General features: G+C 55.3%; 1 protein-coding gene across 3 annotated transcripts in view; it reads left to right on the top strand.

The window, feature by feature from the left end:
- Window positions 1–13,452, top strand: part of LOC144730639 (chloride channel protein 2-like) — a 101,908-nt gene that overhangs the window by 57,441 nt on the left and 31,015 nt on the right. For all 3 annotated transcript variants that reach the window (XM_078611281.1, XM_078611280.1, XM_078611282.1), the window contains exons 4-7: window positions 8,156–8,293; window positions 8,645–8,773; window positions 10,043–10,176; window positions 11,527–11,604. In XM_078611281.1, coding sequence (XP_078467407.1) covers window positions 8,156–8,293; window positions 8,645–8,773; window positions 10,043–10,176; window positions 11,527–11,604 — 479 coding nt within the window. The remainder of the gene's footprint in view (window positions 1–8,155; window positions 8,294–8,644; window positions 8,774–10,042; window positions 10,177–11,526; window positions 11,605–13,452) is intronic.

Below are 13,452 nucleotides of genomic sequence, written 5' to 3'. Positions count from 1 at the left end.
CCGGATGTTGCGGAATCGCCTATTTCTTTGTGGCCAAAGCCAAAAGTGACATCACTAGTCTTCACCTGGAATCCTACAATGCCATGGCTTACATAACTTCTCTTTGAGCGAGTCGTTTGGGAATCGTCAAGTTAAAATTGAAATGTCTACAAGCACGATTACAACACAGTTCTGTGGAGCCATGAGTGAGTGTTCTGTGACTATCACATTCAAGCACGGCCTCCCATGTAGGTCACCTTCACCAACCTGCACTGCACTGGGGAGTGTGGGTTGGTGAAGGCGGGGAGCATGGAAGTATAGTACACTAATAGATTTTGTTGCACTGCCCTCTGATGCTCACAACCCCAAAGCCTATAATACCTGTTTTGCATGGTGATCCAAGCACTATAGAGTCTCAATGCAGTTTCAATTCCGAAATCTGACAAAGTCAGATGCATATCAGGCGATTTTCTCTAGGTCGTACGTACACACACATGGATACACGCACGCATGTGTATACATACGTACCTATCAATCTTAACACAGTGTTATAAAAAGCAATTCTTCATCGCCACCTCTATAGGAGTATTCTTAGTGAGGGCCTTGTTTGCCAACGTAGCCTGGGCGCCTCCTTGCTTGCAAGCTCCAAGAGGCCAGTTATCTGACTTTGCTGTATAAATCCGGTCCTGCAGTGTCCCTTTCATGACAATACCACAGAGATACCACTTCATGCCTTAAGTATCTCACCCAACAGAGGCCCTCAACGGGGTCTTCGCCAGGCCCTGTGGCCACCTCAAGGCCCGCGATGCAGCCCCACGCCCTAACGTGAGAGTGGGGTACCTCGCAGGAGGTACACGCAGCTGATGCCAGCAGCTGATGCCAGTATGAGCCCCTGGGTAATAGACACGATGACAATGCTGTGCAACGCGACCCGCGACCCAAAGCCACTCACTTCGCTATGCCGAGGGCACCGAGTGGTGGTCCACGGTGACCGAGTGAGAACCCGGTTTCACAGCCAGGTCCTCCACGGTGCCAGGGCAGGGCTCTGATGTGGGGGAGGCGTCACTCTTCTTGGGGATGCAGCTTCGTCCGATGCTCACGAATTCGGGTTAGGGCCTTGGGGAGGTGGATCGCAGTATGAGTAAGGAGTAGAAGTTTTGTTCGGGTTAGGATCGGAGTTCCGAGTGGATTTTTTTTCCACGTGGGTGTTCATCGGGTTAGGGTTAAGAGTACGGTTAAGTTTGTCGTGAAGGGTTGTGTGACATTACGATTAAGAATGATGGCTAGACTGTTGCTGGGTTACGGTGAGGGCTATAGTCACGAGGTTTGTGTGAGTGTAGGGGTGTTACGGAGGGGCTGTATACAATGGGATCAGATGGGAAAGAAACACAGTGGGCGTGGCTATGTCGGTGCACGGGCAGGTGCTCCCAGCGACGTCCGCATCGGGCAGCCTGGGGGGCTGACTCGGAGCTGGGATCCCCCGGGGCCCCACCCCTCAGCGGGGGGTTTGGTATAAAAGGGGATGAGCTGGAGGGCTCGGGGAGATATGTTAAGCTAAACCAGTGAAGACCGAAGATCGTCCAGATAGAGCCCTGGACTCCCCTGGATCGCCGCCCTTATCAGGGCCGCACAGGACCGAGCCAGCGGCGTGGTCCCGAGAGCCAGAGCCGGTGCTCTTATCAGAGCTGGTCTGGAACTCCGGGTACCGTAAGCCCGACTTACCAGTGTCGGGCCAGATAGCCTCCCCTAGCCCGTTAGTGGAGGACTAAGAGGTAGGTTAGGCATAGCTAGCAAGTGTATCCCCAGCTAGCCGGGTGAGGGGGCCGATACAACTGACGCGGAATAAATACGTGTGCCTCCAACCCCGGCGTCCAAGAGTCCTCAACGATATTACATCTGGTGACAGAAGTGAACAACCACGAACATGGACACACGCCGGACAGCTCGAGCCAGGGTACCGGAGGCGGAGGACACCGATGCAGTTGTGGAGCACGAGACGGCTGAAAAAGGCATCGAGCAGCCGGGGCCGGATGCATCCACACCGCAGCATTGGGATGGGGGAGATCCGTCGACAGATGGACTGAGGCAGGCTCACGCAAAACTGGCGGAGCTGCTGTACGCTGCTGCCGCCACGCTGGAACAGATCACACGGCTGGGGGCTGGTGGACCGCCACGGGGCGACGACAGCCGACGACCAGTGCGCCTTCCCGCCATTTCGACGGAGCCCGACTTCGAATCTCCCGCCATCGCCGCAGCAGCTGCTGAGGGCGTGGCCGGCCTGAGCCTCGCGTCCGACGTCGGACTTACAGTGGCTGCCGCGTCATCACCAGCGGACAGAGCGTCACCACTGGTGCGACCGGCGATGCCATCCGTCGTTCGCGCCGAAGCCGAGCAGAGTGACGGTGACAACGGAGAGCGACCTTCCACGGCGGCCGCTGCGTTGCACCAACGGCTACTTCCACTCAAGGAGTTTGTTGGCGAGGATGGCGACTGGGGCAGCTTCCAGCGGCGCTTCCTCGTGCACCAGGAAATGGCGCAGTGGACAGATGCCGAGGCTCTCCGCGCGCTGCCGGCGCTCCTCGACAGCGACGCCCTCGCCACTCTTACATCGGCGTCGAAGGACAAACGCTCCACGCTGCAGATGGCACTGCAGCTGCTGGCTGCAGTCTACGGACCACCGTCGGACTGCAGGCAGCTCTTTTATGATCGCCAGCGAGGTGCAAAGGAGTCGCCCCTGGCGTATCGTACGAGTCTCCTGGCACTAGCAAAGACGGCCTTCCCACGAATGGACAACGAAGGCGTGGACGCTATGGTAACCGAGAAGATCCTCCTGCTGGCGGACGACTTAGACATCGTCGTCGTGGCACAGGACGACGCAGAAATGTGTTCCCTCCAGGCTGCACGACTCCTCCACGCCAACCTACTCTCGCAGCGACGGAAGGCCAGCAAGGCAGCGACCGGGCGTGCTGTGGCTGCAGCCACACTCCCGGCGGAGGAAATTTGCGCCGTCGATCGTCAACTGCAGCAGAGAGCGGGAGTACGGGCGGGCCGGGACGGGTCGTGCCGCCTCGACCATCCATCGTCGTTGCCAGCGCTTCTGCGCTGTTACAATTGCGGCATCCGGGGCCATGTCGCCTCGGGGTGCCGCTCTCCTCGGCAGCGCGGGACGACGCCTCGACAGGACGCCGGCCCTCCTCCCAAGCTCCATCAACATAACCCGGCGAGTCGCGGCACCCCTCATGTTTGGCCCACGCACACACCCGTCACACACTCGCACACCGCAGCGAACGGGGGGCCGACATTGCACACCGTCGCGCCAACACGCACCACTGTGGGGACTCATATCGAACCCAGCCAGTGGTCCGTGTTGGCCCATCGCGTTGTGGCCGCATCGTCGGGGTCGTCAGCCGTTGTGGAGCACATCGACGGGGTTGAGGTGCGCATGCTGGTCGATACGGGAGCATCAGCGACCATCATTTCAGAACTAATTTACAATATTCTTCCTGTCCAGAGCCGTCCTTTGCTGCCCGTTAACGTTCCATTCTATGCTGCTAACGGGGGCTCACTTGGCATCATTGGACAAATTCGAGCGCAAATTTGTATCGGTGATATCAAATTATCTGGCCCGATTTTTGTTTCTTCCTCACTGGCGGTTCCGTGCCTGCTGGGGACGGACTTCCTGGGCAAAATGCCGATTCGTATTTTGATCGACCAGGGCTGCATTGAGCTCCCGTCGGGCCGACGCATGGCGTTTCTGCCGTCCCCCGCTGCGGGTCGGACGGCGTTCGCGACGGTACCGGCGTTCGTCGATAGAACGGTACGCGTACCGCCGGGGGCACAAATGTTGGTGCCTCTTAAACTTCGTCGGCCCTTCGCTAAAGGCATTGGGGACCAGGGGGTTCTGCTGGGGCCGTCTAGGGCCGAGGTTAGCGGACCTCATTTAATTCCGGCCCAGACCATCGTTAAAGGGGACGGGATCCTTTCATCGCGGTCCTCAATGTGGGGTCGCAGACGGTGGTGGTTCCACAGGGGACCGTGCTTGCTCACGCAACGCCGGTGCCCTGTGAGGAACCCGTCGCGAATCACGTAAGCACTGTCCCTCTGCCGCGACCACATTCGGACAGCGATGAAGGGTGGCTCGAGGCGCTTTGTGCGGGATCGACGGACCTGTCGGATTTAGAGCGTCAAAAGCTTAAAACACTGCTGCGTGAATTTTCCGACGTTTTCAGTCGTAACAAATTTGATTTGGGCTGTACTCATCTGCTGCGTCACCATATTGATACAGGTGACAGCGCGCCAATACGCCAGAATCCTTTTCGGTTAAGTCCCGCCGAAAAGGACCATGTCAAATCGGCCGTTGATGACATGTTAGCCGCCGACATCATTTCTCCCTCTACCAGCCCTTGGGGAGCGCCGATCGTCCTGGTTAAGAAACAGGACAGCTCGTTGCGGTTTTGCGTCGATTTTCGTCGCCTCAACTAAATTTCTGTTGCCGACGCATACCCGCTCCCACGGATGGACGAATCACTTGACGCCTTGGCGGGAGCGCGATTCTTCTCCACATTGGATTTGCTTTCGGGATTCTGGCAGCTTCCTCTGGACGATGATTCAAAGCCTAAAACTGCATTCCGTACACCGCACGGCCTGTTCCAATTCAACCGGTTGCCGATGGGACTCCACTCAGCGCCGGCAACTTTCCAGCGATTGATGGAATTGGTTTTGGCTGGATTGCAATGGGACTCGTGCTTGATTTATTTGGATGACGTTATCGTCTTTAGCAAAACATTTGACGAACATCTCCAGAGGTTGCGGGCGGTTTTCCTCAAAATGCGGGCTGCTAATTTGAAATTTAAACCCCAAAAATGTCATCTGTTACGCGAGTCTGTGCGTTATTTGGGACATATCGTCGGACGCTCAGGTATTGCTACCGATCCCGCCAAAACGCAGTGCGTCAGCTCCTGGCCGACTCCCACCTCTGTGGGAGAGGTCAGGAGTTTCGTTGGATTCGCCGTCGTATTACCGACGGTTTTTCGCGGATTTTGCGACAATTGCGAAGCCCCTACACGCTTTGACGTCAAAGGGGGTCCGGTTTCATTGGGGACAGGAGGAGGAGGCTGCTTTTCGCTCCCTTCGGGACGCTCTGGTAAAAGCTCCTCCCTTGGTTTACCCCGATTTTTCTAAACCCTTTTTGCTCGACACCGATGCGAGCAACACGGGTATTGGGGGCGTGCTTTCCCAGGTGGTTGACGGCGTAGAACGGGTAGTCGCGTACGGTAGTCGGGTGTTGTCTCCAGCGGAGCAAAGATATTGTGTCACCCGTCGGGAACTGTTGGCAATTGTCAATTTCATCCAACAGTACCGCCTGTATCTGTACGGCCGGCGTTTCACCGTCCGCACAGATCATGCGGCACTACAGTACGCCCTGCGAGTTCAACAACCATCGGGACAATTGTCTCGATGGTTGGAGATTCTCCAGGACTTTGATTTTGAAACTACGTACCGTAAGGGCGTTCGCCACACCAATGCGGACGCTCTGTCGCGCATGCCAACCACCTCCGAATGCGCATGCCTCCTGGGGTCGGGACGTTGCAGGCCTCCGGGTCAGATATCCGTTCCGGTCTTGGCGGCCGCCGACGACGCAGCGTCAATGACGAATTCGATCGCGCAACAGGGAAAAGATTCCCTGTTGGGGTTGCCTGTCACTGAATGGGGGCGCCTCCAGATGGAGGATACCTCCCTCCTCGCGTTGCGTCGTCGCGTCGGGGGTGCTGGGCGGGGGAGGGGTGATGCCGACTCATGGGAAATGGTCCAGGGTATGCTAATGCATTGGGACGGGAGATCCCATCGACACCGGCTGGTGGTCACTTCTGTGTTGCGGGGTAAGGTGGTGTGGGCCGCTCATGAGCGCCTCCTCCACCTGGGGACCCAAAAGACCCTCGCCTTGCTCCAGCTTGATTTTTTTTGGCCGGGCATGACAAGGGATGTCGCGGATCTGTTGGGGTCATGCCCTCGGTGTGCGCAACGGAAACCACCAGCACGGGAGTCTAACCCGCCTTTGCAATCTATCAAAGTCTCCAGAGTCAACGAGCTTGTCGCGCTGGATATTCTGGGCCCATTACCCGCCACCCCCAGGGGCAATAGATATTTGTTGACCGGTGTGGAATACTTTACGCGCTGGCCTCTGGCCTGGCCCCTTGCCAACCAGTCGGCAGCAGCCATCGTGGAGGCCTTTGTCCAGGGATACGTCCTGGACAAAGGTGCTCCGGAGCGGCTGCTGACCGACCAGGGCAAAAATTTTTCCGGCAAACTACTCCAACAAGTCTGTGAGCTCCTGGGCACGAAAAAAATTCATACCTCCCCGTATCACCCGCAAACTGACGGGATGGTCGAGCGTCTGCATCGAACCATCACGTCGATGTTGTCACAGCAGGTTTCGGACTCACAGACCGATTGGGACCTGCAAATTCAAGGGGTCTTGGCAGCATATAGAATGGCCCCCCATGCGGCAACGGGATTTTCCCCATTCTTCCTGATGTATGGCCGCGAACCTGACCCGCCTGTTCGGGCCCAGCTGCAGATCCCCGCGCCGCAGGGTAAAACTAAATTTGCCGACCATGTTAAATTTAATCTTGCTAAATTAACAGAGGCACGGGATGCTGCCATGCAAAATTCCGACCTCCGTCAGAAAGCTAATGAGAGGCTCAGACTGGGTCGGGCGCACGTGCTGCAGTGGAAGCCGGGGGACAAGGCATGGCTGCACTGTCCACAGGTACCACTCGCGACCTCCTCTAAACTGGTGCGGCCGTGGCGGGGCCCTGTGGAGGTGGTTGAGGTTTTGCGGCCTCAGTGCGTACGCATTAAAACCCTTCATTGCGGTACGAATTCCCACTTCACACACGCGTGGCCAAACATGTGGGGGGTCGACCGACTCACAGGGTCCGTCTCCGCTGCTCTCACCTAACGTGTTGCCGGCTGTCCCGCCCCCAGGTGCACCAGGAGGGACGGACTCACGCCCGACAACCCCTCCTGGGGATGCCGAGGGTCTCGCGGCATCAAAAAGACACTCACTCGGAGACGGACAGTTGCCACCCGACAGTCCGCCATCCGGGGTTGCCCCGTGTGAAGGGCCCGCTGCAAGAACGCGCGCAAAAATGCGCAGACTTTTGTGAGGGCCGGAGAAATGTACATATGTTGTGTTCATTGTGTGTTGTGTGGGTGATGTGGTTCCTGCACACTGGATTGTACATATGTTGTGTTCATTGTGTGTTGTGTGTGTGGTGTGTTCTCCTACATATTGGATATAGGGTGCTCTTACGGTATTCGTATTTATTCAGGGGGGGTGCGCCGGGTTAATTCTCTTCTTGCTGTTGCGGTTCTTGTTGGTGTTCTTGTTATTGTTATTGTTGAAATAAAATTGTGAGGCACACGCGGGTTCAAGGGGTAAATACACTTTTATTGTTGTTTTTTTGCAGCCGGGACGGCTGCGAGCTGTACAGGGGGGGGTGATGTAGGGGTGTTACGGAGGGGCTGTATACAATGGGATCAGATGGGAAAGAAACACAGTGGGCGTGGCTATGTCGGTGCACGGGCAGGTGCTCCCAGCGACGTCCGCATCGGGCAGCCTGGGGGGCTGACTCGGAGCTGGGATCCCCCGGGGCACCACCCCTCAGCGGGGGGTTTGGTATAAAAGGGGATGAGCCGGAGGGCTCGGGGAGATATGTTAAGCTAAACCAGTGAAGACCGAAGATCGTCCAGATAGAGCCCTGGACTCCCCTGGATCGCCGCCCTTATCAGGGCCGCACAGGACCGAGCCAGCGGCGTGGTCTCGAGAGCCAGAGCCGGTGCTCTTATCAGAGCTGGTCTGGGACTCCGGGTACCGTAAGCCCGACTTACCAGTGTCGGACCAGATAGCCTCCCCTAGCCCGTTAGTGGAGGACTAGGAGGTAGGTTAGGCATAGCTAGCAAGTGTATCCCCAGCTAGCCGGGTGAGGGGGCCGATACCCCCTCCAGTGTTGTATGTCCGTGATTGTGCCAACTGACGCGGAATAAATACGTGTGCCTCCAACTCCGGCGTCCAAGAGTCCTCAACGATATTACATGAGTATAGGGTGTGGCTGGGTCGCTATTATGGTCGTGTGTGTGGCGGCAAGATGACCAAGTGGTGCACGTTCCCCAGGTTCCGTGTGCAGATCCCAGCTACGGAAGTGCCTCGTATCGCGCATCGGCGAGGACTGGATCTTCCTGCTGCTTCTCGGCCTTGTCATGGCGCTAGTCAGCTGGGTCATGGACTTTGCCATCTCTAAGAGTCTACAGGGTGAGTACGAAAGTGGGCGCGGGCTTACTCTGCTACTCACTCGCTCACCAGCTCACCCACATATGCATCTGCCCACCAACTCCCCTAACTTCTTGCCGCTTGCTCGCCTGCTCACCAAACACCCAAATGCGTGTCCGCCAGCTTATCTGTTCTCCTACCTGTCCATATTCTTGCCCATTAACCCCCTGCTTGCCCAATCGCTTGTCAGCAAGCTCAGCTGCTTGATCACCTGCACACCTACTTGCTCATCTACCTGTCTCCTCCTACCAGCCCATCTCTTGCTGGGCCGGAGAGATGAGAAATGATTTGCCGCGGCATCACCGGTTGTGCCACGCGTGTCTCCGTGTGCAGCTCACATCTGGATGTTCCGGCAGCTTGACAACAACGTGATGCTGCAGTATCTGGCGTGGGTCACCTACCCCGTGGTGCTCATCACCTTCTCCGCCGGATTCTGCCAGATCGTCTCGCCGCAGGCTGTTGGTCAGTGCGCTGGGACATGGGTGGGGGTTTGAATCCCAGGCTTCTGGTAGCGGCACGAGTATTGGTAGCACGTGGGCGATTGCCACACATAGCAGGTGCTCTACGCTGTGGGGCTACGTGGTGGGCAGCATTGTTGTACTCTACTTCTATGCTCCTGTGTCTACACTCCCCACCTTCACCAACCCCCACTGACCAACGTGGTGAAGTATGGGGTAGGTTTATTAAAGTGGGCGTGACGAAGCTCAGGTTTGTTTTTATATAATTTGTCGTTGCTGTAGTTGAGCCGTGTGCGGTGGTGGCGGTGCACAGCTCTGATCCAGCTTTTTAAAGGCGAGGGGTTGGTGGATGAAGGAGAGATTCATGAAACGTCCAAGGCCACGAAGCTTCCAGCTCGCCATGAGATGGCAGTACAGCAAGTGGGTTCGTGGGGCCAGCTGTGCAGACCTACGAGTGCTGCCCTCTCGTATGTGTGGGGTTTCTCCAGGGCACCAGTTTTCTCCCTTGAGGTGAGGTCTTTCCCATATAAAAACACTCCTTGGAATGGAATTTGACAAACATTCCAATGGAAGACTCTCTTTCCTGGATAAATAAATCATATTACTAATATCAATCAAATATTGGAGATGATATTCTTTGGGTCTTTCGGAGATGATGTGAGCTGGGAGTTGGTGAGTACTGGAGGTGATGTGTGATTGACGACGTGGGGAGTATTGGAGGTGGTGTGTAATGGAGAAGACGTGTGATGAAGGATTTCCCGCACCTCCAATTAGCACGGGTGGTTCGTAGAGTGCAAAAGAAGCTCAACATAGGTACATTGAGTGCGGGGTGGATGTGCAGTGGGTGCACTGTGAGTTCCAACAGTGCCCCACACAGCATGGGAATCATTGACAAGATTTTATGTTTTCATATTTTTAATTGCAATTCTTCTTCAGAATATATTTGCTTTTTAACTTGTACGTATGTCATTGTTTGTTGTAGGTGGCGATGATTGCCGCTATGTGTATTATCCCAATTTTGTAATTTTGCAGGTGATTTTTTTCTTTTGTTAAATGTGGACCCTACGCAGGCCTACTCTTGCGAATAAACGTCAGGGGATTTTTAACGTCTACTGTGAAGCGTAGTGTTGTTGTTGTTATTGCTCCCATAGTATTGACCAGGGCGGCCGTTGGAATTAGAACCATGAACCTCTACAACAAGCGGCGAATGTGTTAGGGCTAGGCTGCGTCACCGCCCCCATGTAACGTGGAGTGGCATGCGGATCGCTCCCAGGCTCCGGGATCCCTGAGATGAAGACGATCCTGCGGGGTGTGGTGCTCAAGGAGTACCTCACTCTCAAGACGTTTGTGGCCAAGGTGGTCGGCCTCTCCTGCTCCCTGGGCAGCAACATGCCGCTCGGCAAGGAGGTGAGGCCAATGGGTCGCGTGCCCGGCCAGCGGGCGACCGCACGGAACTGTGGGACTCGGGGGTGGCTCATGGCAGCACTGGTACAGAGGGCAGCAGATGACACCGTCGGTACAGGAGGGGCACATGGCACCATTGATATAGGGCAAGGATCTTCAATTCCATTTTCCCATGAGCCACGTAAGATCATGGTGTAACCAACGTGCATAATGTACATTAAATACACTACAATATATTATGTTGTACAAAATGTATATTCAATGACTAAAAGGCTGTTATACAGTGTAATGGGACAAGCGTTGACAGGGTGACGTGGTGAGGGGAAGCACGGGACCCATGAAGTGTAATAAGGGCGGAGGCAGGGCCAGGTGCGGTGAGCGAGAGTTCCGGAATAGGGGCGTGGCCGGGGCGTGCGAGGGACCGGACCTGGGGGCTGTCGTCGCCTTGGAATGGGTCGTCCTCATCATCCTGGGGTGGGCGCCGTGTAGTCTGATGGTGTCTCTGAGAGCTACATCACATACATTATAAAAACACACTTGAAACACTGAGCGTGCAGAGTGCTGCACCAGGCACATCGCCGAACGTCGTTGCGAGCGCCTTTAAATTGACCGATCACGCCGCTGTTAAGCCACACGACAGATAGCGAGGGAGGAGGCGGTAGAGGATGAGTGAGGATTGACGCGTGACCGCGGAGCGATGCGCGGCAGCTGCAGCCACAGCTGTGTTGGGATCGGATGATGTTGAGACGACGCGGGGCACAGCGCTTAGCTGTCGGGACCTCGATAATCAACTTTCCAGCACCAGCTGCCAGATGCTGGAGCTCTTTCCACTGCATAGCTCTGCCTCACTACTTCCAGCACACATCTGTACAGAACTCGTTAATACAGCACCAATACAAAGCTCATTAATAAAAGGCTCACGAATACAGCACGTATCAACACAGCACTAATACCATGCAAACTAATACAGCACTGGCAAATACAGCACTCCCCGAGGCAGTGATAATACAGAAATAACTCATACAAAGCTCACGAATACAACAGTCACTAATAAAAAGCTCGCTGGTACAGCACTTGAATGTCCCTGATCCCGTCAGATATTGGAAGTTAAGCAGGATTGAGCCTGGATATCTCTTGGTCCCATGACCACCATCACACATGGACACATTGTCATAGGCTGCTACTGCTGGGACACGTGGTAAGCCGCATTATTGTACTGTCCTGTGCCCCCCATCGATGCACATCACATAACGGTGGACTGACACCCGGGCCTGTGCTCGTCTCGCCAGGTGCTGTGCCGATGTCGTTGTCGTGTCTCGCTGACGAACCTTTTTCTCTCCATTGTGTCCGCAGGGCCCCTTTGTTCATGTCGCCAGCGTGTGCGCCACGCTGCTCAGTAAATTCATGTCGTTTTTCGGCGGCATCTACCAGGTGAGCTCGCCCACCGTGTGTCAGGTTAACCCGACGTGAGCGCCGACCCCCCCCCCCCCCAGCATCAGCTTGCATAACTCTGGACGGTCCACGTAAATGAGCCCACTCCAGACAGCGAGAAGCCCCATCAGGTCGTAAAACTGTGTGCGCAGCACAAGAGCAAATGTATTCTACTACTCAAGGTATCGTAGGTGATACCCACAAAGCCATGCAAGCCGTGTCAGGGAGTTTACCGATTGACAGCGGTAGCCACGTGGTGACGACTGCCTGCCTGCTGTGCGCACGCGTGCTCATGTGCAAACAGCTCAGTGTCCCAAGGACTGAAGCGTGCCACGAGATGTCTGTCTGGACGCTGTAACAAGTCATTATTGCGTTAACGTGTGTGTTGCTGCTGCCTGTGAGCGCACGCTTGTGAATGTTGTGGGGGCGTCGTTACTGAGCACACGGATGGGAAGCTCATTCATCACAGCTGTACTGATGATTTGAAACAATAAAATGGCCACACCTGCAGTTGGAGCTGGTGATCTGCTTAGGGCAGAGAGCTTAACGAAGCAGGCGGAACAAATATAACATTCAATGTAAACGAGACGGTGCAAACTTCATCTCGTGCAAACAACGGCACAGCCAATACAAATTGGACATACAAAATGAAACAAAAAATGTATTCATATTCTTTGGGTCTTTCGGTAAAGTCACGTAGATAGATTTTTAAAAAATGAAATAAACCAAAAACTACGACGTTTCGATCACAACACAAGGGATCGTCATCAGGAAGAACCTATCTACGTGACTTTACCGAAAGACCCAAATAATATGAATTCCTGCAGTCACGAAAGCTTTAAGTCAAGAAAAAAGTTATTATTTTTGTAATTGAATTACTACCCCAAATGTGACCACTCATGGACTCGCTGGCTGGGAGATCCTGTTCACGCGCTAGTTGGGCACATTCCACGTGTGGACCACGGCGGCTCTCCTCCAGTCCAGGAGACGGAAGAGGATGAAACTGTGACTCTTGCGCAGTTCGAACCCCATCCTCGCAGATGTCTAACCCACACTTGCCGGTGCGTTGTTCGCGATGGCGACCTGTCGTCGTCCTTTTCAACGAGGGCATGCATCTTCCATCACCCGCTATCTGGCCGAACCTCTCCGGCGAACGCACGGCGTCCGCGCGCCATGAAACACGGTGATAACTTCACGGCCGATGACTCCTCCGATTCCTCGAGCACACACGGAGCGGGGCCCGTGCCAGCGGACGCCGCTGTGCGGCGCGAACGCTTGCCCCATGTCGGGCTGTGGCCGCTTGGTGGCGCGGCTTTGTGCAAGCATGCACCCGAGCCAACGCGTTCGCCAGCTGCTGCCGCGCCGCTGTTAAATTAGGAGTGTCAACGATACGAGAGTGCGTGTGGCGCACACCCAGCTCGGGGGTTAAAATAAACTTTTCGCTTGAGTTTTGTAAACAGTTTCGCTGCGAATAGAAAATAAATAGCGCTGAGTGCCCTGTTTAATTAAATAGAGCAATTGTTTCACCTAGTGCCTGGATTTTATAAGGTGCAGCAGCTGCAGCTCACGTGATTTAAATGGCTCCGTTTCACAGCCAGAGAAGTTTCTTGAAAATGCGAATGAACCGCAGGGTACATCCCGCGGCTGTCGGCAACGCATTGATGCGGCGCCGCTGCTGGCACGAGGGTGCGGGCAGTGGAGGCCGAGCTCCTTCACCCTTGTTAGGGGCTTAATGACAGCGCAGTCCTTTTCACATGACAGCCCTGGGCATCTCTCTGAGGACACGATAATGCAATACCCGGGCTATTGGCAGCCTCGCCGCCACAGCCCGTGGCAGGTGCGCTTGTC

This window comes from Lampetra planeri, chromosome 36 (genome assembly GCF_965212315.1).
Source record: "Lampetra planeri chromosome 36, kcLamPlan1.2.h2, whole genome shotgun sequence".
Taxonomy (NCBI): domain Eukaryota; kingdom Metazoa; phylum Chordata; class Hyperoartia; order Petromyzontiformes; family Petromyzontidae; genus Lampetra; species Lampetra planeri.
The sequence above is the reverse complement of the archived record's forward strand: the minus strand, read 5'-3'. Positions and strand labels throughout refer to the sequence as shown.